Genomic DNA, 25,813 nt, shown 5'->3' with positions numbered 1-25,813 from the left:
TTAGGATAAAACATCTTTGTATCGGGTTATTTGACCTGAAGCAGAGCAGCAGATGATGAAGGAGAAGGTCATGACAGTATGGCCGCCCCGAAGGAGGTGGATGGTGAACAGGAAGAAGAGGTGACACGAGGAGGACCAGAAGTGTGTCTGATTGAGAGTTGATGAACATCAGAATCAGTGATATACTGATCCAGTGGCATTATTAAATTCACATTTCACATAAACCTGGGTCATGTCTGGTACAAACAAGACTTTTTAAAGGAATAGTCAGACAACTTGTGGAGTTATTTATGGTCTGTATGTAGCTGGTGCTAGGATCAAGTTATTAGCTCTAACCTATTCATATTATGCCATATGTTGTTCTTAAAATTAGTGTTTTTATACATCACAAACTGATTAACAAACTCCAGTCAGAGTCAAGCTGTTCCCCCTGTTCCTCGTCTCAATGCAAAACAAAGGTAGGATAAGCGTTGCTAAAATGTTGTCTGTAGCTTCATCATAGCACAGAAGTGACAGTATATCCTCTCATGTAACTCTTGACAAGAAAGTTATTGTATCTCCAAAAATGTCAAACTATTTCTTCAAGTTATTTCCTCCTACTATTTCACCAAAGTAGATGGTTTGAAGTGAATTTGCCGTTTGTGTCAGACCAGTTTGTAGAACATCCTAATCATCCCGTTATCAATGGAAACAAGGCTGTGCTATGCAACCTACTGAAAAACCAATATAACTAATTAACAGCCCTTTTTGTTTCTCTTTCTATTTTCGTGGAAAGAGAGATAGAGACTGCTAGAGAAATATCCCAGCATAACAATTCAGCTTTATCCTAGTCTATTCATCCTCTTTGAAGCTGCCATCATCTCGTCAATAAAACTCTGCCTCTGATTTCAGAATCACAAGGGCTGTTGAACTCAAGTGTCACAAACAGAAAGGATCCAGACAAAAGCAAAACGTATAACAAAGAGCTATATTTCTGCACAAAGCCTTTAAACCAGGTGTTGGTTGCTACATCTGACCTGAGGAGCAGAAGGTATCACAGGATCCAGGACAGTTCTCATTCTTTTTTAATGGAAGGGATCCAGGAACACCCCAGTAGTGGAGGTAGGTGGACATCCTGATTCCCCTACACCTGCATGGACATGAAAAGGTATTTATGAAAGTGTTGCCAGTGACCAGTAATGATAAAATATACAAAACCATTTCAGGATTCAGCTGAGAACAGCAGTAAGGCTGACTGTTGTCCAACTCTTGCCATTGTTCTCTGTCCCTCTGAGAGCCATTTGGCTGAGCAGAATAGAGGAAAAATAATTCACCAGCCCAAAATGTAATTTGACTTGAATCTACTCAGCAGTTATTCCTAACTCTCAGGCTCCTGTGGGATGCATTTCTCTGAATGTCTGGAAAAGGCAATCTAGCTATATTCATTGTAGCATATTGCTCTTCGCTTCAGGCTGATTTCATTTTGGCTTGCAGAGGGCTAGAGCACATGGGTCATTGGAGCAAAACAGGGGGATTGTTTCTGGTCAACATGGCAGGATGGAAGAGAGCTGAATAGGAATGCAAATGCACTTCCTGTAGTGGGATGGCAAAGGAGTCTGTGGGAGCACCGCGGTTGGCAGGGATGCTGCGGAAACGGGAGCGGATGAATGCATAGTTGGCATTCTGATCAGGCTTGTGGTTCATGTAAAGACCATTGTTATGGCTCTCTACTTAGTATGTGTGGGCAGCAGACTTCAGTCGGTGAAGTCTAGCCCCATGTGCCTCTCTGTGGGTCCTGACAGAGAGGAGACTTTCCCACCTCGTGACTGACTAACACTTCATACCTGGAGCCATTTCAAAGTTGAGCCTTTAGCCTTTAGCACTGTGACTTATTCACTGTCAGCGTGTGGAGACCCCAGGACTCATATATAATGGGATTAGCTGCTGGGCGCCTGCACGCTTTAGCAATTTCCACATGACATCAGTTGCCATTAGGCTTTTTCTTACAATAATGAAGGTACTTAAGGGGCTTAATTATAGTAAAGAGTAACCACTACTATTATCACGGCTAATTTCATATCTCTGACCCTGTGTTATGTGGACTTGTCTGTCAAAGTGTCCGCTGAGCACTGAGTCATACATCCCTGCAGAAATTCTGTCTCCCTGTAGCTTCAGACTAATAGGACATCTAATTTCTCTAAAATGGTTCCTTGTTTCCTCTCTCCTTGCATCCTAACTTCTTCTTGGCATCTCTCCTTGCATGTTCAGTGGGAACCAATCGGATGCAACGAAAAGTTACAAGTGAGGGAAAAGGTTGATAAAAAGTAATTAACAGAGATATAGACTCAAAGTTTTGTCAAATCCCAGCTATAATAGCTGTAGTTTCAGATGATTAATGACCTGTGATCTAATGCCTTCAGCATGTTGATGTTCTCACTTCTCCAGGGAAATACCTAATAAACATTTACTTGATGTATTGGCCCAAAATGAATGCTTTATAAACAACATAATAACACTTTTAATGTGATGCAGTGCAAATAATAACCATAATGATTTTTATCTCACATGCAACTTAAAAGTAATCTCAGTTAAAAGTGGAAATGAAATCATGAAATATGAGTTGACTACTGAATCGATCAATGAATTATTTCTCTTGTTAAACCATGTATCTAAATTGGTAGAACCGCTCACCCGGGAAACCTCATCGTATGAATCCTCATCATATACTAAAAGATCTAGTTTTCAAGAGTACACCTGGTTTATCTCCTCCTCGGTCTGGTTTTATCAACTTCAAATATACCTCCAGTAGAACTACCAGAGGTGCAGCCAGGGGGCGCTGCACAATCCCACTTGTTCCTATTGATTATTGCACGATTTCTTACTAAGGGATGCCTTTCAACATCTGGCAAAGAGGCGGCTGATGAAAATCACCTAGTGCAGCTAAATGGGGTTCATTTACATTTGTATTCATCATTTTGTTTATATATATACGCATATATATGTAAAAAAATGTATATACATAATTGCTTTTCAAATAAAGAATGCATTTAGATTTGTAGTGTATATATATATATATATATATATATATATATATATATATATATATATATATACATACAAACGGGGCCAGATCTCAAATAAAATAAAATAAAAATCTCCCTCTCACCCTCCTTGTGGGGGGGTGGTATTGTCTTATCCAAGCTTGGGTCCTCTGCAGAGGCCTGGGAGTTTGAGGGTTCTTTGCAGTATCTTAGCTGTTCCTTGGACTGCACTCTTCTGGACTGAGGCTTCAGTCATCCAGGAACTGCCTACACCCTCTGGCCACATGAGGCCGGGCATTGTCCTGCACAAGGAGGAACCCCGGGCCCACTGCACCAGAGTAAGGTCTGGCAATCTCCCCGTTGGCTATGACATGGAGTTCTGTGACCCTCCAAGGATAAGCTTCCCAAGGCTTCACTGAACCACTGCCAAACCAGTCATGTTGGATGATGTTACAGGCAGGATAACGTTCACCGGGGCGTCTCTGAACTCGTTCACGCCTGTCACAAGTGCTCAGGGTGAACCGGCTCTCATCTGTGAAGATAACAGGGCGCCAGTGGCAGTCCTGCCAATTCTGATGTTCTCTCTCCACCAATCGAGCAGCACGGTGCTGGGCTGTGAGCACAGGTCCCCCTAGAGGACATCAGGCCCTCATGCCACTCTCAGGGAGTCTGTTTCTGACAGTTTGGTCAGAAACATGCACACCTGTAGCCTGCAGGACCAGTAAGGAGCTGATACTGGTCCTGCTGTTGGGTTGATGCCCTTCTACGGCCATGTCCAGCTCTCCTTGTGTAACTGCCCATCTCCTGGTATCTCCTCCATGCTCTTGAGATTGTGCTGGGAGACACAACAAGTCGTCCTGGAGGAGCTGGATTTTCTGTGCAATCTGATTGGGCTACACGTAATGCCTCATGCTACCAGTAGTGACAAGGACACAAGCAGAACACACAACTAAAGAAGAATCAGTCAGGAAGGATAAAGAGAGAGCAGCTGTCTGTGGCCAGCACCGGCAAAATCAAGAAAACCTCTTTTGGGGGGTTGGTCTTGATTTTGCTTCTCCATTGCATCTGTTGTCACTTTAATTTGCACCAAAGCAGGTGAAACTGATTCATTATCCCTTGTGCTTTCTAAATGGACAGATTGATATCACTGGAATTGAACTGACTTGCTGTTATACTGTGATGAAGCGTTTTGTTTGTTAGTGTGTTTGATATACTCACTGTCTTATCCAGAATCAGGCCACCAATACTGAAGAGATGACAACACAGCACCTCTCAGTGAGTCTCAGTGGGTCACCTGGGTCTAAAGTCTGTCAGCCTGTCACCTCACCTGCTGATGGCCATGGCCATGATGACTGGTGTCCAGCCTGACTTTAGGAGCTCTCTGACGGGTGGAGAGCAGCAGGCCATGATGACCCAGGCTGAGATGAGGAGCAACCAGAGGACACACACCACTGGACGCAGGTACCACATGTCTGCAGGGCGACACAGCACAGAATAAACCGGTCAGATGAGTTTAATGCGAACAGGGAATAAGAAATAAAAGGATGTGACGATAATATGAAGGTTTACTGCTGCTGTAAATCAAATGTGGACTATGCCGCCATCTTCTGGCTGAAATGCATCACCACTGCACCACCAATACTGCTGACACCGTTATGTAAATGTTGATCCTCTTTTGCCCCTTATATCTTTCAAAAACTCTTGTGTCAGTGTAACTGATTCCATTAAGGCATTCATCCTTTATGACCAACAAACAAGTATCTCTGCACGTGCTTCCCTGATAAGTGTGACCTCTGACCTCTGTAACAGAAGAGGAGGCTACTGACCCCATCGCTCCAAATCCAATACAAACCAAATGAAAGAATAATTGTTTCCATCTCGTTCTGATTGCATGGGTGTTGTGTTGTGTTGTGTTGTGTTGTGTGTGTTCCCACTCACTGCTGTTGAGGGTCTGGATGCCAAAGTCTTCTCTAGATTCCCCTTCAGCCCCATTAGAGCTGGCACCAAGATAAACACCTCTGGGATCTCCTTGAACACTTCCCAGCGCTGAAACACACCACAGCGTTTGTTTAGGGCACGGTCTGCTCCCACTGAGCACAAAACCAATACATTCAAGTGAAACACACAACAAGAACTATTGTTTTAATTAATTTTTTAAATGAACATGTAGACTGGTGTTTAATTTACTTTTTTTTAACCTCTGCAACACACTTCAATGAACCTTTGAAACATTTGCCAACAGTAAATGAGGACTTGAAAACCTTCTTTCTGCGATTAAAGCCAATGCAGCTAAATCTGATTTAGATCATTTTTAAATTCACTTGTTCTTCTTGATCAAAGTCTGGTGCCTACATTACCCGCAAGTCATTGGTAGCACTGAGAGTTACAGCTAGCAGCTGATGTAGTGGCTGGGTCACAGATGTCAGATTAACTTCTTTCCAAATGACTTCTCATGTTTCTCACATCTCTGAGAATGTTTACCTCTGAACAGTTGGACTAGAGCGTGTTGCTGGATTTGATAACTGTTTCCATGAAACCTGATCTATAACCTGATGCTTCAGCTAGCGGCTGACTGCCCTGCTGCCCTATTCAGTCACATTGAGCTGTTGTTGACATATTTACAAGACATTCAAAACAGGGAGAGAGCTGTCTGGTGGCTCTGCTCTGTTTGCTGCGTGCTGTCCTGACTGTTCTTTAAAGGTAGTCACTGTCTGCTTTACCAATAACCCCTTCTATAGATTTTATTAGATTTATATTTTAAAGTGCATATTTTTTCTTTTAGCACATTTAGCAAAGAAACAATTTATTTTTGTATGCATCATCCCTAGACTTACATAAACATCACATTCACTAATGTGTCTGAGTCACTCGGCCCTCCTGCTACTCTCCATGTACAAATGAACCCAAGGAAACCAGTGGTGAAGCATGAAACAAGACCAAACTTTAACCTTCATATTCATATTCATAATAGGTGTTAACAAACAAATATACCTGTATGTTTCTAAACAAACATAGAGCTGATGATGCATTGATAAGAGTGAGACAATCTAGCTAATAGGAAAATCTTCTGCAGACATATTGGTCTCTCTCCTTCATCTATAGTTCAATTACAAAAGCATCCCACTCACTTATTTGTCTGAAGCCTTCAGTCCTCACGCTGCTCGCCATTAAAAAATGAACCCAATCATGAAAAAGCTTCAACTTTTATGAACACAGTATTTGTTTAGAGACATATAACCTGTCTGGTAATTAATCTCAACAACAAGATTACTTTTTTCCATACTTGCAATTTATCCATGAGTATTCCGGCTGCCACCATACAGCACCAGGAGCTGGGCTGTGATCCTCCATGAGCTCTCTGGCAGGAAGCCTAGAGGTGAGCAGGTCAGATTGCATGTGAAGTCCCTCAGCTTCCATCCTCTTGAAGCCCAGCTCCAGACTCAGTTAACCCATCCCTGCCTGAAAAGTCCAGCTGGAGGTGTCACAAAATCTTTGTGCTGAACTTGTGTCGAGCTTCTCCAGAGGGATGTAATGATCTATTTCCACAGAGGGGAGAGAGAGTATTCCCTCTTTTTTTTGTGTGTTTCCAAGTCGTCACCTCAGGCTCTTTAAAAGTCACCGGTGATGGTTCTTGACTGAAATCAGTTGTTCAAAAAGTTGTTTGGCAAAAAACTGTGATGACTCAACAAGCTTGTTTGTTCCTCATCTTCCTCTCCCACAGGGCAACAACGCAAAGTACTGTGCAAATGGTGGACTAGTCACAGGAAGCTGCTTTCCCAGACTCGAATGGATAACACACATACACACTCACACACACACACACACATTGTCACTCATGCACACAAACACACACACACACACACACACACACACACACACACACACACACACACACACATACACACACACACACGCACACAGACACACATTGACACTCATGCACACACAGGGGTCCTCTTAACAGCAGATCTGTGAGGCCTCCTCCACCACTCTGCTACTGACAGACCACACACACACACACACATACACAAACACACACACTCTCCCTCCTCTCATGCCTCACTCTTCAGCAGACGGACTGCCGAGGTGGAGCGCTGGAAGCTGGGTCTCTCTCGGGGCCTGAAGAAGGTCCAGGTCCTGTAGGACAGGGACATCCAGAAGGCCAGCAGCTTCTTCTCAGCCCTCCTGTGCTGCTGCTCCTTCTCCTCCTTCTCCTCCTTCTCCCTCCACACGTCCCTCTCTTTCTCCTCACTGCTGTGCAGATGGCCCGCGTGAGCTTGACCTTCGTGGAGCCCCTTCCTCATTTTGATAAAGGGGAAGGCCGCGATGCGAGCTGGGAGTTGGGACACTGATGGACGGTGGGATTGAAAGAGTATGGAGCCTGTGGTTGTCCCTGCCAGGGGCTTCTCTCTGATTGGATAGATGAGTCGTGACGGCTCTCTGTGATGGAGACAAGACTGTTTGTGTGTGTCTGAGAGAGAGAGAGAGAGAGAGAGAGAGAGAGAGAGAGAGAGAGAGAGAGAGAGAGAGAGAGTGAGAGAGGAGGGGGATGCTGTAGACGTCTGTGTTCGAGCCAGGCGACCACACTGAATCAGGAGTCCTCTTCTTCAGATGTCCTGCTGCTCCTGGTTTTGAGACTCAGAGGATGCTGCAGCTGTGTGCTCGCCCTCTTTGATAACAGCTCCTCCTTCCCCGGCTCCTCTGTGTCCTCACTGTGAGTGGCTGACGCACTGTGAGCAGCAGCAGGTGCTGTACCTGTCACCGACACGTGGTGCTGCTGCTGCGTGGAAAGGACACAGTTTGTCCCTACTCGACTGGGGAGAACACAGGCTGTCACGACCTGGACCTTTTCAGGGTGACGTTTCATTACGTCACTCACCTGTCTGTCCCGGTATTCTCATACCATTTGCTATTCCATTCAAATATAATGTCAATATTTGCATGGTACAGTTTATAACATAACAGCCTCCACATACACTCAAACTGCTGCTTGTAAAAGGATGATTAAAAAAAAGTCACATTCTGACACTTTGTTCTTGTTTTTGCCTCTTTGCCCTTTTGTTTCAATTATATAATGCAAATACATGCAAATAGATGGAAGGAACATACGCACATACACATACGCACATACACACACAAACACACACACACACACACACACACACACACACACACACAGAGTGACTCAGCTGAACAGTGTCCTTGAGACATGACTCAGAATAGTTGCTCCTCTGCCTGCAGCTCCCCCCTCTGTATGCTGCCTGTAATTTGGATTATGAAGCAACAGCTGCTATGAACAGTGGGGCTGTAACTTAGTGTTTATGGCATTTGCACACACACTAATTTATTGGCTCAGTGGAATAAGAGGAATTTTTCTTCATCTTCTTGAAGATCGCCTTGTCTCGGAGTCCAAAAAACTGACACTCAGGAAATGAGATGACAAGATTAAAAGTCTGCAGACAGAATCCTCACTCAAGTCAAAGTCTCGGTCCAGAGAACACACGAGTGATGCAGAGCTTCCTGAACCTGTCCTTTTCTTTCACATGCAGTTATGTCTCTCTGGCCTCTGTAGCTGTCGCTTCTGTCATCACGTCTCAATGTCACTGAAGATTCACTGCAGCTCTGTTTGATGATTCAGATGTACAGGGGGGGGAAAGGGGGTTGTCTTTTGATTCAAGCTCCTTGCTTTCTGTGCATCATATTTCGTCAGATTTAATGGAGACCGAATAAGTTCTGATGAAATAATAATATCACTTGTCATCAACTGCTATCTGATTTAAGTTAGCTGGAGCAACTGTCTATTAGCTGCTATGGATAAACAATCACAATACAGAGAAAGTTAGACTCTCTATCTACACTGAAATAAGTGTTTACAAACTTTAAAACAGGTTTTAATCCAAGTTTGGGTTAATATATCTTGTATAAATTTTAGCAAACTTAAGAACCATATATACTATATATATATTTATATTTTTCTCAACAAGGCTGCAAATACTACCTACACAAGTTTTGGAGTGTAAAGGTTTGATTTCTATTTGATTGGTGCTCATGTACGTTAGTGTTCATCCTGCTGGCTCCTCCACACTCTTTATGTCCCATAGACTTTGCATTGGGACATTGTCACGAAAAATACAACTTACTCGTGAAAGGGTCTGGAAAATAATGATGGTGGTGTAGAGTGGTGGTATGTGGTCAAAGATACTTTTTGGGGCCACAGGCAATGTTTTTGGTTTCAATACAACAAGTGGTAGACAAAGTAAAGGCTGAAAGGTTGAAAGGTTGAAAGGCAGAATGCCAACAGCATAGCCAGCTGTTTTAATATAAATCTAAAGAGGTCTAATGTCAGTTACTGTTATTTTGCCAAGATCCGTTAATTTGTTCCCATGGGGCCAGATCACTTTACAGACTGATGATGTCACTGTGACCTGCAAACTCACAGCGCCAGTTAAGTTCAGAGAGACATTTAGAGGCACAGAGACAGAGACACCAAAGGACAGATATGGTTATATTGTCCGAATTATGCAGTCTGTCTTCCAAGTGGACTAATGATCTGATCATATTCCACTGAGCTGCGTCCTGATAAGACTTCAGTCAATGGTTCAGTCAAACATGTCCATGCTTTGCATTTGCCTATGAGTTTTGGAGCAGATTACTTTTGACCTCTCCTACTATAGTTTAAACTGGCGCTGGAGTTGTCTGATTGAACAGCAGCCTGCGTGTCACTGACCTGTGCCTGGTCCAGCAGCATGCCAGCCGTCACCATGCCCAGCCCGGCCAGCAGGTGTGAGGGCAGCACCTGGAGGCAGATCACTCTGGACGACTCTCTGGAGGAAACGTGCAGCTTCTCCTCCTCCATGTTGGCAGGACAGCAGCAGCTGCTGATTCAGGTCGAACTCCCTGCCAACGCTCTGTGGTCATACAAACCCGACTGCTGCCAAACACAGGAGCCAGATATTGTTTGACTTTCATCTATAAGGCAACGTGTCCTGACGAACTTCTGCTTGGTGCAGCAGAGCCGTTATCTCTCCTATACAGTTGATGACTGCAGAGCAAGATGTCAAACTGTGCTTGAGGCTGTGTTCTTTGTTCTGCACATTTTCTGTGTGTTTTAGTCTCCTCTGTGTGTGTGTGTGTGTGTGTATTTTGTTACCTCTTTAGGGCTTTTTCCTGCATTAACACTGACCTTGTCAGGACCAGTACACCTCATGGGGACCAAAACCTGGTCAATAATGAGGCAAAAAGTCATTTCTGAGGTCCTGGTTATGGTTAAGAGTAAGAAATTAATTGTGGTTTACGTAACATTGTTTTTTGTTGATGAAACTGTTTTAGAGGCGTTAAAACAGCCCTATATGTTTATTTTGGAGGTTGCATTTTGTGGTGTAGTTATAACATAACACCAAATACCTCCTCCTTTTCCCCCTCCTCTCCTCCACCAGCTGACCATCAACCTCCCCCTTCACCTCCTTCTCCTCCTATGACTTGTGGAGAAGTTATTAATGCATATCAAACAGAATATAATCTGGTAGCTTTGGGATGACTGAACAAATTAAAGCACCAACTCACAACATACATTATCTCAAGGCTCTTTAATTTTCAGTCATGTGTAAAACATCACAAGTGACAAAACAGGAAACTTAGAACAGCAAATTACAGTGATTCAATGAAAAAAAAAAACTTCTACAAACATTTCACACCACTGGCCTGCTTTTGTAATTCAAACAGCTATACAAGCTTTAATGTTTGAGTGTAAACATTATGTTCTACTGTAAAATAAAAGTGTTTCTTTTAGTTGTAACGTTTAAAACAATTTTATTCACTGAAGCAGAGGGTTAATACTCGGCTGTCCAGATTTATGGAGGAGAGGACAAGATAGGTGCTCCTAGAACAGCCCCATGCTGGAAACCTTGGCAGGAAAATAACATTTAATGACAAGACTGTTAAATAAAAGAGTTTTTTGTAAAAGCATGGAAATGAGAATGATTAAAATAAGAGGTAAAGTGAGCGTGAAGTAATAAAGGAAGTGAGGATGGGGAAAACAAAGATGCAATGATGCAAAGATGAGACAGAAATAAAAGAAGAAGAGAACACAGTGGACCCCACTACTGTACAATGGAGAAAGTGTTGATCATCACACAAGGGTATCAGCAAAGACTGTAAATAAAGATGGATGACGTGTCTACACTTCCTTCACTTCCACTGCCAAGTGCTGGAACAAACAATTTACAATAGAAATTTGCAATTTGCAATTGAACATGCAATACATCAGTGTGATAATTACTTCCTTAATTTGTGGCCATGACTCTGAGCCCTGAACTCTGAAAAACAGTGACATTTTTTTGTAATATTCTGTTTATGGGCATTTTAGAGCATGGACACTATCTTGTTTTTTCTTGTGTTTTGGATTCGTGTTGGGTTAATCCATTCTGAGGTCTGTTTCCTGTTTTATTTTGAAATGATGCTCCTTGTGTATGTCTAGCTTGATTTCCTGCCTTTGTCATGTTTTCCTGCCCCTGAGATGGTCTACACCTGTTCCTATCATCTTGTCCGTCTGGTGCCTTGTTTTCCATTTCTTGTTTCCTCGTGTTCTATTTTCTGTGCATTTAGCTCATGTAGTGTGTCTCATCATTAAACAGCCTGAGTGTTCTGGGGAATGCTGGATGACAGCTGGCTTGGCTATAATGAGGACCTGAGGTATTAAAGGGCCTGGAAGCGTTTACAAAGCTGCATGTTGTACAATGATCAAGTTGTTTCAAACCTGGGGAAATGGGCATCGAGATGTTGGAGCCTGTCTGCAGACTGCACTTGTTCCACCATGAGCAGGACAAAAACAATAGTCCTTCGATCCTTTAATGTCACATTTAGAACTCTGGATTTCAGATCAAAGCCAATTAACTCACGTATTAAAGGAGAAACATTTCTCAGCAGAATCAGACTTTACGACCAATAGTTGTTGACAGCTGCACAGGAATCGTATCTCTGTCAACTTCCATAAAACCGCCACAGACAAACGTCATTAGACCAGTGCCTCACGGCAAATACACGTTACAACAACTTAGTGACACAGGATCACCTGCCTTCATCCAACATGAAGAGTGTGGACTGCTCAGGAGATGAAGTAAGTTTTGTTTTAAGGAGAGACTTCAGGTTAAACTGTTTTGCATACACTTTTATTTCTTCATTTTACTTCACAGTAGTTTGACAGACTTTAAACGCAGACTTCTGAAATGACTTAAATTAATTCAGCTCTATCTCTTTGAATATATCTGAAGTTAGGAAGGGCATGTGTTTTTAACTGTTTTATGTATATTTGTGTTTTTCAGTCACTTGGACAAATGCAGTCTGATGATGCTGTCCAACAAAATGAGTGCTCTTTCCCCGAAATGCTGGAATCCCTCTGCCAAGCCCTGCTGTACTCAAAGAGGGAGATAAAGGAACTCTCTGCCGAAATCGCTGCTCTGGGGGAGGTGGCGACTGAAAGCTCTGCAATCAGAAAGCAGGCAGAAGAAAACGCTGCTTTGGCTGCAGTTAACATTGATCTGAAAAAGCAGGTGGCTGCTGAAGCTATGAAGCAGCAGGTTGCAGAGAAAGCTGCTCTGAAAAAGGAAGCTGCAAAGTTCAAAAAGAGAGCTGCAGAAAACGCTGCTCTGTGGAGGCTGGTGATGGCTGAGAACGCAGATCTAAAGAAACAAATAGACCGTATCAGGCCAAAGACAAAATGGTCAACATGACGATGTCTGTGGACACAGCAAGAGCCAGACAGGAAGAGTTGGAGAAGGAGCTCAAAGATCTAAATTCGACAATGAAAGTGAAGGAGGAAGAAAACTTCTCCCTGAGCGCTGATCCTCAGGTCCAGGACCTGGACTACGTGAAAGTGGACAAACGAACGATCTCTGGTGTAGTGACGTGGGCAGCTCCTCGGTTACTGAAGACTTTTATCATTTAATCATTGTTTCAATCAGACAAGCTGTGTCACAGACATAACACACAAGTACTCAACACACAAGTGATCTTTGTGTTAAGTTTTCTTATTTTGCTTATGTCTCCCTGAAAAAAATCTGCAATTAAATTCCATTGGAACAGAAATATTGTGTATTAAGGACTTATTGGTATGCATCATATTTTACAATCAGTCAATACATTTTTCTTGGCTCTTGGGTCAGATTTCCTGTTTTCCTGGCACAACCTTTATTTAAACTGTACTTATTTGTTGGATACCTGTCAGGTTTAGTTAGAGTTATACGTCATCACTTATAAACCAGTTAACATAAATCAGCTTTAAATATTATAGCTTCTAAAGTGAACTTGTCAATTGTTTCATTTTTGTAAACTGTAGGTCCATCTCCCACAAGCACCCGACACTATACATATTAGTAAATACTGACGTTAATATGATTAACATGCAGGTTTTAATGTTTATATGTCTGTCAAACCTGATCCTTGCTCTTTGCTCTTTGTTTTTGTGGAGATGTCTGAAGGAGGTATTAAGATATTTGAACATCATTAACACCTAAATACAACACATTGTTTACAGCGTCCATGTTTTTTCCACATTCACACACACGCCAAAGTCAGAACAACGACCTCACAACTCAGGACCTTCTGAGGAGCGTGTGAATGCCCAGTATCACATTGAGGCAAGAGCAGGATCTCAATCACAAAGGAGGCAAAGACAGGAAGTAAAATAAAAGATTCAAAAGCTTCAAACTCAAACAGGAAATAATAGATTTTGAAAATTCGAAGAGAAATATAAATAATAAGTAGAATGAGCTAGATGATTGTTATTATCCCACAATGAGACAAAGTACATCTTGCAATAAATTCATAGAGATAATCAACTCATGCAAACCGACAAAAGACACCAGAGAAATACGATAGCGTGACTTACTGCGACAGAATAAAAGTTTCCCTCAGATCTTTTTTTAAATTATTTTGGTGTTGGTGGTGTTTTCTAATCTAAAATAGTCTGACAATAGGTTTCATGACATGTTACTTCTGTAAGTAGCTGCTATTTTAAGCCAGTAATGCATCTTCAAAGAACAGAAACACAGCCCACCACTACCTGCTATAAATATTCACTCTACACCTCCCATCCCCACTGAAGGTCTCATGTTATATGTCAAAGGCTGAGCTCCGGGGGTGGAGTGCAGTCACCGATTGCAGGCTGTGCTTTTCCAAGTCTAACCAGCTAATCTACTGTCTGTAGTTTGCAGTAGCTCTATTTTTTTTTTTCTTTTGCTCGGTGTTTTGCTTGGCTTCACATGGCGAGTTAGTGACGTTACCTGGCAGAGGCTGCCTCCTCTCATCTGTCGTCTGGTGGCAGTTGGGTTCAGAGCGACTTCCACACAGTGAGCAAGGTCGATGCAAGACAGCAGCCTGACACCAGGACTGAAGACGCCTGCCGCAAAGGTTTGATCCTTCTTCAACAGCAACATTTACACTGATTTAGTTAATAAGGAATTTGACTGGTGGTCTTGTCAAGTAACTGCTCTTTTGTCTAGAAATGTGTGATTGTAATGTAAGTATTTGCATATGTAGTGTGAAATGATGTAACAATTAGGTTATGAATTGGTTGGTCTGTTTCTCAAGGTGATTGTATGCAACGAACATGGCTGACACTTGTGATAAATGGCAGCAGAGAGGTTCTGGTGAGAGGAGTGGGGTCCAGCTTCAGTTCCTCAGGGGCTCCAGCAGCGTGTCCACCTCTAAAACCACCACCATCCGTCTTCGGGACATTTATGACCCCAAGCCTCAATCGCCCAAACCTCCAGTTCGGATCCGCCCTCCGCCACCCAGATCCCCCCCAGTGACGGAGCCCAGTTTAACGCCCGGCTCCACCACCGAGCCCCCGGTGAGGACGATCATGAGGAAACGATCTCAGTCTCTACCTTCGTCTGCAGAGAGGCCGAAAGAGCTCAGGAGCCCGCAGGTGCGCTTCGTGGACTCGCTGGGCCTGGAGTTAGAGGAAGTGAAGGTCTTCAAAGTTCAGGAGCACCCATTGATCCCCCAACACGTAATGTTCAGACTCCTGATGAGCTCTGAGCAGGCTTTTCGGAAGTCACAGGAGCTGTCCCTGCCGTACTTCAAACCCTGTTTCCCAGAAAACATGGAAGCTCAGCCCGGCTTCCAGAAGCGTCTCTGCACTCAGAGTGTGTGTCTGCAGCGGGTCCTGTGTTCAGAGCAGGGGATCACAGGCACCATACAGGTACTGAATCTAGCTTATGAGAAAGAGGTCACAGTGCACTACTCTTTCACCAACTGGAGAACACACACAGAGGCAAGTGCATGCTGGGTATCGAGTGCCAACCACGGGGAGAATGGCGCTCCAGAGGCAGACGCCTTCAGGTTTCGTCTGCCGGTGCCGCCCTTCATTTTGCAGCCAGGAGCTGTGTTGGAATTTGCCGTCCGCTACCATGTGAGAGGATCTGATTACTGGGACAACAACAATGGAAACAATTACAAACTGTCGTGCCACAGCTACAAAGTGACGGTGCCGAGGGAGTGTGAGGACAGCATGCTGCATTTTACCTGAGTGTCCACACGGGGGAGCTGTACAATACTGTACAGTAACTATTACCAATGTGTGCTTTACTTTGGTATAAACACTAAAAATGCAGCAGATTAAAATTTGGTATATTTTCTTATGAGATGTAGTGAAAAATGAGACTAAAAAAGTCAATAAACACATTGCAACTTAACTTTGTTTTTCCCTTTTCTCCAGAGTCAGTTGTAAAAGTCATAGTATCATCAGCTTTTTTGCAATAATATTAAATATGGTAAAGGTTAAGGGAGTTATAAGGTGTCTAACACCATCCTCTCATTGCTGTTGGAAAAAGTACTCTGATCATTTGCTGAAGTAAAAGTACACAATGTAAAAATACTTCACCCCACATAAAAATTATGTTTTATTTTGTTCTTTGATTTCTTGTCTGTACAGTTGCTTGTAATTACTGGATTCACTACTGGAATGTAATTAAGTATAAACACCAGTACTTCTTCTCCACTCCACGTAATCTAAGAGCTAGACACTAATCAGATTCAGAATTTAATCTGTTTATAAAATGTAAAGTGCTTTCTAAACTTTATCTCAACCAGTCACATCATTTAAATCAGAGGTTCTCACATCTTTCTCTGCCAAGGACTACCTACAAGAGAAAAGATATTCTGGGGACCTCCTCATTTATGTCCTTTGGAATATTTTGACATGGTCTAATACACACCTACGTATTCAAATGTTTTCACCATGTCAACACAGAAAATCAATATATCATGATCTTGATGAAAGTTGGCCATTTGAGAACCACTGATTTAAAGTATACTTACATACAAATTCATCAGGGATTATAATTGTGTAATTACATCACACTGCCCTGCTATTTGATTGACTTTTTGAAGAAGGACATTTACTTGTAATAAGGTCACAGTGCGTTGACGTAGGAGTGTACCCCAGGGCCCCCATGACATCACAGCTGGATGTGGATGAAGATGCAACAAAGCATTTTTCGGACCTCACCTGTATCAAAGCATGTGTCTCCTGAGCAAACGCACCTCTGATGACAAGTCAACTGGACATCCTGTGTACAGTTTTTTGTAGTGTCCCTTTAACCCACTCCAGTGTGTTTGTAGTCATACCAGGTTGTTGTGTTCCACACAAGAATCTGCTCACTCTGCACTCTAGCAAGTAGTGACCCAATTTAATGATCGTCGGCGTGATGTGGAAAAACAGTGTCGTCGCGTCTGAACACAAAGCAACAAATCCATATTCTCTGTTGATTTCACACAAATGCAGACAACGCAACGATCTGTTTGCAACCTGAGCAGTTTGTTTACCCTCTGTTATAACAGTGTTTGACCTGTTATCTTGTTTGTAAGTGACTGGTTCCTTTCCCCTGACCTTTCACCAGAAAAGTTTCCACTGACACCAGTGCCCAGATTCCAGCGCTCTCTCTGGCAGCCTGCGATGTTTGGCTCACACGAGGACATGCTTCTGTCTGCATGAGTCACTGCTGCTGTGTGACGTGTTCCTCCAAACATGATCTCATCTATCTCAGCAACCAGATATCTGCTGAGCATATCAGGGGTGCTCTAAATCAATCAGACAAATTATGAAACTTGTTGTTAAAGCCACAGTCTGAGATTCACCCGGTAGCTTATATGTGTTGTAAATGGTCTGTAGTGGAAAGACGTTCATTTTCTGTGAGATTATTTAAATCTGTTTTTGTTGTCAATGACATTCTAAATGAGTTCAATTAATCTATCCAATTTGATTTATAAAGCCCATATTCACAATCCACAATTTGCCTCATGGGGCATAAGAAGGTGTGACTGCGAGAGGAAAAATGTAGAAACCTTAGAGAGAGTCACACATAAGGGATCCCTCTCCCAGGACAGAGATCACTTTATTCTGTCTTCTTATGATCCTCACACCCATCTACAAAAAGATAACTATCTCAAGATATCAATTATCATTATTAAGTGGTCATTACTGAGAGAGTCCTACTTTAGGTATGAGGCAATGAAAGACATCCTTGTTTCTCTTGACACTTGGCTCACAAAGGTTGCTATGAGCTTGACACCTCCATGACTTAATCAATGACTACGTTTTTTTTAATATGTACGTGATTTAAACTTTGATGTGATTATGGACGACAGCCATAGGTTCTGTAACTTTTTAAACATTTGTTCTTCTGTAATTGTTGTTGCTGTTGCTTTTTCGTTGTTCTGAAAATGCTTTTAATAAAAACAACATTTCTGCCTGAAAATCTTGAAAATAATCTGACTAAGCATATTTTTTTTCACTTGTTCTGAGGAAAAGTCAATATTATCATTAATTATAAAAGTCATAAATAATGTACTTTTACTTCAGCTAAACATTTAATGCAGGACTTTTATATGTAATGAGAGTTTTGCACTGGGGAACCTGAACTTAAGTAAATCTTAAAAGTTTTCCCACAGCAAAAGGAAATTGTTCGTAATGTAATATCAATAACTAAATCATTCATTCCACTTACATCAGTAACTATGTGAACAAAGAAGTATATTTGCCCCTTTTTTTAATCATGTGAATCATACTCACAAATTTAAAAGTTCAAGTGAAATAAAACATATTTTTTGTACACGGGTGTTTTGTGAGGGGAGCAGATACATTCTTATCTCTCACTCCAGGAATGTTGACAATTTCGTGTGTAAATTCGAGAAAATAATATGTAGCATTTATGGAACACAAGATGGCGCCATTGTTCAAATCTAAGGCTCTACATGTCCCATTTAAGACACAAAAAAGTATGTGGTGTTTGTTTCGAGGGGTGGATGATTTATGCCCCCTAATAAAAAAATAAAATAATAATAATAATAATAATAATAATAATAATAATAATAATAATAATACTTTATTAATGATGTAGGTGGTTGAAGTAGAGTAAATAGACTACTTAATTTACTGCTGGGCAATTTCATCTGAAACACTAAGTAATGACAAGCTAACATAGCTGCTAAAGAAATATGCAGCAGATTAAAATGTGGTATATTTTCTTGTAGTGAAAAATTTGACGAGACTAAATAAGTCAATAAAGAACTTGCAACTTTATTTTACTTTATTTTTTGCCTTTTCTCCAGAGTCAGTTGTATAAGTCATAGTATCATCAGCTTTTTTGCAATAATATTAAATATGATATAGGTTATGGGAGTTATGAGGTGTCTAACACCATCTTCTCATTGCAGGTGGAAAAAAATACTCAGATCATTTGCTGAAGTAAAAGTACACAATGTAAAAAATACTTCACTAGAAATTATGTTTTATTTTGTTCTTTGCTCTCTGGGGGGCATTCGTAACCTGGCAACCCTCGCTTGGCCCCTCCTCTCTGTACAGTTGCTTGTAATTACTGGATTCACAGAAGACGACTCATTCTATTGTAACAGTCATAATGGTGGAGAAAGGGATGTGTGAGACAGTGAACCGCAGCGATGCAGCAACAACAGGCCTCAGTATCCTCTCTTCCTGAAATTAAATCATCTGAACATTTCTTACAGTTGCAGCTGAAGCATCCCCCCCCCCTCTGGGTCCTGCAGGGCTGCCATGGTGCTCGTTTGTGTGGATGTACTTCCCCCAACAGTCATGGCTGTCACGCCACTGTGTGGTCGGGATGCTCGTCCACCGAGCCTTGCAGCACTGAGCCTGTATTTGAGGCTGTCATCCTACATTTAGTTTTACAAGAAGGCTCCATATCAGGAGGAGAGATGATGCTCCGCAGTGACGTTTGCTCTGGGGACTGGCTGCATGCAAACTGGTGCATCATTGTGTGTCCCAGTGATTGAGTGACATCACTAAAACACCAGCATGGTCTGTGTTGATTTCCTTACATCAGTATCTATTTGTGGAGGCAATTTGCTGCTATAAAGGCTAATGGGTGGTAAAAAAAAAACATTACAGCTTGTGGGTGTGGTTGAGAAATAGTGACGTTGTGTGCTATTCTCATACATGGCCCCTGAAGTACTGGCCCAGTGAGTTCAAGAATATACAGTATGGAAAAAAGGAAATGACGCGACTTTAATACAATTCTTGCATCAGGAGGTCATCACAGTTACATTTGGCTGAAAACAGCAGAACATATGTTGAGCGTGTGTGTGTGTGTTCATTCTTTGGCCTCCACACACCTGAGGGACACCCGGAAGTCGGGATATCCCCCATCACACCCTGTGGAGCATCTCGTGTTCCTCCCACGCAGCAGCACCACCTCCCAGCCACAGGTTCCTGAGACTGGACCAGACTCCATCGGCCGCCCCACCTCGGTTCATTACTCCAGACAGTGAGCGGTCCTGGACTCAAAACGCAGTTAAAACTGGAGCTGCCATCTGTTCCTGCACCCGGGCCAGGGCGGGGAGTGTGACTCACATATAACGTGCATGATGATGTCACAGAAAGAGCTCAAATCCACACGTTGCCAATGTGAACGTGCCAGAGACAGAGATGATCCCACACCAGGGTTGATTTAATTTCTATTTGGTATTTTTATGTAATACCAGGTAAGAGGCTTCCACTTTCTGAAAGAGGCTTTACAACGACCTCATGTGCACCAACATTATTTTAATATCTTTGTCTGGTAAATAACGCGCTCAGGCAGAACTATGTGGTCACATCTCAATAGAACAAAGGCCTGTTTCTCTGCCTCTTGTTCCTCTGCCAGTGTCAGGCAGCAGTTATTAGATCAACAGTTCAAACGCAGTCAGGTGAACTTGTTTTCACGAGGGTCTTTAACCTAAATAACCTTCTAATGCAAGTCATGCCTGTCCTCATTTATCAGAGATTTACCTGTAGCAGGTCACTGCCTGCACATTGCACACTGATCGCTGCTTGATCCGACGCTATGAGGTGAGTGTCAAATCAGTATAATTGTATTCATACGTAAGCAAAACAAAAATTAAGAAATTAATCTGTTGGGATAACAAGCTCAGCCAGGAATTATCACCCTAATTGTGACACTTTCTAATCCCATTTTTTCATCCGCTCTTAACCAGCCTGCTTGAAATGTTCAGTTTCCTTCTCCTGTTCTGGAGCTACTTCAGAAATATGACTTGTTATTAGCTGCTCAAACTGTTCTACAATGTACTGTCACTTTGTATAATTTGTGTACCTGACGTTGTGTGCAGAGCTTTTTATAAACAGTCTATGATTCAGAGTAAAGTTAGAAAACTTTGTGTTCATTCTACTTCGTTTATCTGCAATGAAAAGTTGTTTACTGTTCCCTTTTGGTTAATATATGTTTGAATAATTGACTTGACGAATTTTTTCATACATTGCATGTTGGCTATTTCAGATCTGTCACAAGCGACACCAACTTCAGACCCAAGTTCACAACTTCTCAAATCCAGAGCTCTGTAATTAAGCTCCATATAAAGGAGCAAAATGAATGTTGTGCTCTTACTTTGAAGACAAATTGCCAAACCAGGAAGTGATTCTATGAATGTTGTTGCCATGAGATCAGCACCCATGGTGTGTCAGTCCGTCTGTATCAGTCTGATATGGTAAAATGAAATAATCAAAATTGTAAAATGATCTGGCAGCGATTCTGACCCGAGGTTTTACCCAGTTGCTGTAGTTTATTTGTCGACATCAACTCGGTCACAGACTGAAGGCCAAGGCCCCGTCCACACTGACTGCTACAGAGCGCTGGTCGCCTGTTTATTCAAATTTTATTTACAATGAACGTATCACATGTTCAATTCGCACCAAAAACACTCAACCTTCTCTGGCCATGAGGAAAGTTAGTTGGCAAATTGTGTGATATTAAAATATGAAAAATACTTCAAACTACACAAAAGACCAAACAGAGTTTGTTACAAATTGAAAACCTGTATTGTGCAGACAATAAATAGTGCTTACAAAGGGATTTCTGTTGTACACAGACAAGGTTTCTGTTTAAGAACATTTACACTGTCGATATGAAACGCAACCATCAACTGAATTAGTGAGACTCCGACACAGCTTGGGGATGTGACTACTGATACTGGAGTGGGACTGGTCGACTTGGTCACATGCACGTTTTCCCCCACGTGTGGCATCAAAAAAACGACATTGTTCAAAAAAAGTCTGTATACAAAAAAAAGAAGTCTCTGCTTGTCTATGGCAAATTCATGACCTCGCCTCTTCCCAATCCTCAGACAGGGTAAAGGTGAGGGTGAAGGAGATGTTCCTCTGGGCAGAAAGTGGAGCTCGATCACATGCGCCCCCCCCCCTTTCCACTAGCAGCTCCGTTTCTAGAGACATAGCCTCCAAGGTGGGCTGGACCCCAATATCAGGACACCCACTGACTGTGGGTCAGGGCGCTGGAAGAATCCGTGCAAAGGTCTTCACTGACAGAACCAGGTTTCAGCAACTCTTCACAGAAGAAACCTTGCTAAGGCCGGTGGAACCTGCAGGGATGAGAAAAGGGGGGAGTTAATGTGGGCCAAAATGTTCACTTAGTCATCAATCACAAGTCCTATTATTGGCCCAAAAGACAGTGCAGCCAATGGCTGGTCCTCAAAAAAATGGGGGCTTGCGTAAGCACAACCCCGGCTTATTCAAGGTTTGTCTTTTTTTTTAGCTACACACGTCTTGACGTAAACGAAAAGTAAGCCAAATTTGGGTCGGACATTCATTATAGTGGAGAGGTGGTGCGAAAGGGTGCAACTTTCTCATCTCAAGGGGCCTGGCTGCAGCTAAATTTAAGCTCCGCTCTGCAGGGTGTGTACTCATCGATGTGAGACTGTAAGTCTTTGCACAATGTCATGCCGACCCCCCCGACAAAAGGAGCGCACGGGCACAGTTACCTCGTCAGATGCTTGCTCGATGAGTGAACTTCCATCTCATTACTCTTGAACTCGTTCAGCTCCTTCCGTATCGCCGCCTGCAAACAGAAGCAACATGAAGCGTGAGCCCAGGTGCGACCCCTAATACATCGGTGATCATGTGGTGAACCTCAAACCAGGATGTTGTTAAAAAAGCAGAGACATCTGTTGTTTAGGCGCCAATTATGAAAGCTTAACTTTTTTTGTTTTCTGTAGTGGAGGAGTGTTTGGCTAACAGGAGGTTTATATGAGAAACCCTTGTGGGAGACAGGATTTCCGCAGGAGTTACCTTTAGGACTTTTTAATAACATATACAAATCAATTTATTACTTAAATAATTACTTATCAAGGTTTGATAAAAAACTAGAAGCAATGACATAGTATGTATATATAGAGAGAGTTTGTTTATCTATTTTATATTTAGCTAATAAATGTATCTATACAAGCATTGTGAGAAGTACCTCAATGTTCATAGAAAGCCTTTCTTGATTTCATCTCATTGTTTATTTTAATTTCTGTTCTTTTATTGATTTGCATAACTTGTTGTTTCATTTGTTGTGAATTACTTTCTAACTGTGTCAAAAAGTGTTGTATAAATAAAGTTTTGAAGTGTATATAAAGTTTATTATATGACCTACTATAAATGATTATGTCATATACTCCCAACCAGTTTATATAACAGATTCTAATCTTGCTAATTTAATTCATACAACATGCATCTAGATAAGCAACAAAAAATAGATGGTTGGTTTGAACTTTTGAAAACTATGTTTCTCCAACAGCAAAACCCACCATCTCCACAATACAACTTTTAGTGTGCTGCAATCCTATATAAAAACATTTGAGACTTTTTAAAAGTCCCTCTAAGGGCTTTTAAATAATCTTAATTCGGTGTTTTTTCTTTTAGGATTTTTCAAGACCAGATATCCTGGACAGGGGTTGACCACATTTCCATTTCACAAAACTTTTCATAGTATAGTCACTGAATCAAAATGTTCTACTATTTAAATATTCAAAAGGTCAGTGTTGCTGATCACCAGAGGTGTTTTTATATCCACCTTATCAGAGGCTGACAGTCTGGTCCAAGGCTTGTCAGCTCGCCTGTCATAGTCTTGAGCTTTGGCCACTTCCACGTAGTCACTGAAGCGGATCAGGATCTTCCTGTCCCGCAACTCGTCCACAGTCGGCCGCTGGTTCAGCTGTAGGACACACAACTGTCAGCGCTCGCTCTCCACAGCATCATCAAAGCAATTAAAGAGACTACAGTGATAGAAAAATGTCAAAAACAGGAGCAGCTTAGGTATTGAGGTTCTGTTTTGACTGGTTGACAGTTCCCCGCGGCGCCGAATGTGTGTGCGTGGGTGTGTGTCTGAGTGTGTGTGCCTGTGGCAGTGTTTGTGTGTCTGTGGCAGTGTGTGTGTGTGGCCTAAATGTGGGATTACACCAATGTGACTTTAGAACATTGCTGAAATCATCACTGCCGCCTACCTTTCTGTTCAGCCGCTGTTTGATTTCCCTCCTCTCCTCCTGCTCTGTCTGGTCATTTCTCTCTGTTGACACAAGGAAAGACGAACATTACAACCAAACTGCTGAAATCATTTAATTACCCTGGACTATATTTCCCTGGTGGTGGACATCAGACAGATTTGTCCTTCTTGGATCGGCTCAGTCAGTGTGCAGACTGTTGGGTAAACAGACGGCTGTCACTGTCATGGGACCAGACAGTTGATGAAGTCTGTGATTAACGGGGCTAATGTGTCCGATCCTCCTCACAATCAATAGTGCAAAGTGAGCCAGTCTGTAATAGTGCTGAGGACGGGACTCATGTCCTCTTGGACTGACTCCAGCTCTCAGTGGGAGTTAGAGAGTGAGACCACGGGCAGATCAGAGCACTAATAGGATTCATCTTTATTAGATAGAGATCACTCGATGTTCCTCTCATTCTAATTAAAAAAATAAAGCACACATCTCTCCCTGAACACAATGTGACAGGAACGGATGATTGAATTTATTTGCTTTTTTTAAGGTCTTTAGCTGCCAAGACCCAAAAGAAAACTCACATATTGCTTCATATGAAAAATACATATCCAATTTTTCCTTGTCCAAAAACAGTTTTCATGTATTTGAGGAAATCCCTTCCTCGATCCTTAGGTTACTGATTGTGATGACCTAGAATGGCACATGTACGTTGAAGGTTGCTAGGAAACTAGGAAAATAATTTCTTTAAACCTGAGTTAACACCTGAATCTGACTTTTGGAAAAATAGATATTTGAGCTGTTGAAGTGGACTGGCAGCTTAAACTGAGGCGGGCACCTGTCGCTGTCTGAGCACATGTCACTCTCTGAACATAATGTGACAGGAACGCAGGATTCAATTGATCTGCATTATTTTAAGGTCTTTATTTAGTCAGTGGAGGTGCTGTGGTTCAGGATGAGTGTCCTGACAGCAGGAGGGTGAGTTTAGCTTCAACATTTTAATAAGCAGAGCGAGAGGGAGAGAGAGAGATTGTGAGAGAGAGAGAGAAAGAGAGAGAGAGAGAGAGAGAGAGAGAGAGAGAGAGAGAGAGAGAGAGAGAGAGAGAGAGAGAGAGAGAGAGAGAGAGAGAGACGGAGCCGGTGACGAAACAGACAGCTGCCGCTCACAGGTGGCTGGTCTCTGCTGGGAGGAACAGTCAGTACTAATGTGGGAATTCAGTCCTCACATTCAGGCCTCACATGGCTGTTTCATAATTGATCTGCACTGACGGGGACAGTCGGACGAGTTTCACAGCTCGAAAAAAGCTACAATCTCACACATTTTCCCTGAGGAAGTAGAACTTTACAACAGAACCATGAGCTGAAGTGCTGATGGAGAAGAAGAACTACAGTTAACTAACTTTTAAACCTTCTAGAAAAACTGAAGTAGGATGAATATTAGAGTGTTTTGGGGGTTTTATGATCAGGAGTCTTATCAATAACACTGGGTCCAGTATTTAGTCCATCATGTCTGTGCTTTTGAGTTTTCTCACAAACCAAAGAAGTATCAACAAATGATGATCTTCATGGCTAATTCCTCCTCTGTCCATATTTCTTTTAGTTGATCAACAATTTCTAATTCAATTTGCTTGTCCACAAGATAATCAATTCCTAATGATATAAAACAGAGATAAGCAGGAAATCCTGACACCAGAGAGGCTGAATACAGCTAATACTTAATGATTCAAAATATAAAAGCTATTAACACGAACTGACTGATACAGCCATAGATTCAATATCATCGTTACTTGAATAATTCCATAAGTCCATCATGTCACTTTGTTTTCTTATTCTTCTTCTAACACATGTAGCTGAAATACTTATTAAACGCAGCTTAACAGATTATTAAAGTGGTTGAATTGATTAAGCTATCATTTTTTATGGAAATGTTTTTTCTATTATAGAGTAAGCACTGAAATTATTCCTAAATATTATTTTTAAACTATTCTTTACAC

At 42.0% G+C, this 25,813-nt stretch overlaps 3 protein-coding genes across 3 annotated transcripts in view; 1 reads left to right on the top strand and 2 right to left on the bottom strand.

Annotated features, from left to right (window-relative positions):
• Window positions 1-4,375: 4,375 nt before the first annotated feature.
• On the bottom strand, window positions 4,376-9,876 carry LOC133000575 (solute carrier family 41 member 2-like). Its single transcript, XM_061070522.1, has 3 exons — window positions 9,748-9,876; window positions 4,959-5,066; window positions 4,376-4,492 (listed from the first exon to the last, which is right to left on the bottom strand). The coding sequence occupies exons 1-3, from the start codon at window positions 9,874-9,876 to the stop codon at window positions 4,391-4,393; spliced, it is 339 nt and encodes a 112-aa protein (XP_060926505.1). The 3' UTR covers window positions 4,376-4,390.
• A 4,749-nt stretch (window positions 9,877-14,625) lies between these two features.
• Window positions 14,626-15,549, top strand: ppp1r3db (protein phosphatase 1, regulatory subunit 3Db). The gene has a single exon (XM_061070626.1). The coding sequence runs from the start codon at window positions 14,626-14,628 to the stop codon at window positions 15,547-15,549; it is 924 nt and encodes a 307-aa protein (XP_060926609.1).
• A 6,772-nt stretch (window positions 15,550-22,321) lies between these two features.
• Window positions 22,322-25,813, bottom strand: part of phactr3b (phosphatase and actin regulator 3b) — a 47,946-nt gene continuing 44,454 nt past the window's right edge. The window contains exons 10-12 of the mRNA XM_061070567.1: window positions 23,832-23,893; window positions 23,402-23,542; window positions 22,322-22,402 (exon numbers count right to left, since the gene is read on the bottom strand). Of these exons, the coding sequence (XP_060926550.1) occupies window positions 22,322-22,402; window positions 23,402-23,542; window positions 23,832-23,893 (284 nt within the window). The remainder of the gene's footprint in view (window positions 22,403-23,401; window positions 23,543-23,831; window positions 23,894-25,813) is intronic.

Source organism: Limanda limanda, chromosome 4, assembly GCF_963576545.1.
Source record: "Limanda limanda chromosome 4, fLimLim1.1, whole genome shotgun sequence".
NCBI classification, from domain to species: Eukaryota; Metazoa; Chordata; class Actinopteri; order Pleuronectiformes; family Pleuronectidae; genus Limanda; species Limanda limanda.
Note: the sequence above shows the minus strand (reverse complement) of the source record. Positions and strands in the feature narration are given on the sequence as shown.

Coding starts and splice junctions, on each gene's coding strand:
- LOC133000575 (XM_061070522.1), bottom strand. CDS start 9,876: ATGGAGGAGGAGAAGCTGCACGTTTCCTCCAGAGAGTCGTCCAGAGTG. Junction 5,067..9,747: donor TGCTGCTGGACCAGGCACAG/GTCAGTGACACG, acceptor GGTGTGTTTCAG/CGCTGGGAAGTGTTCAAGGA. Junction 4,493..4,958: donor CATCCAGACCCTCAACAGCA/GTGAGTGGGAAC, acceptor GTCGCCCTGCAG/ACATGTGGTACCTGCGTCCA.
- ppp1r3db (XM_061070626.1), top strand. CDS start 14,626: ATGGCTGACACTTGTGATAAATGGCAGCAGAGAGGTTCTGGTGAGAGG.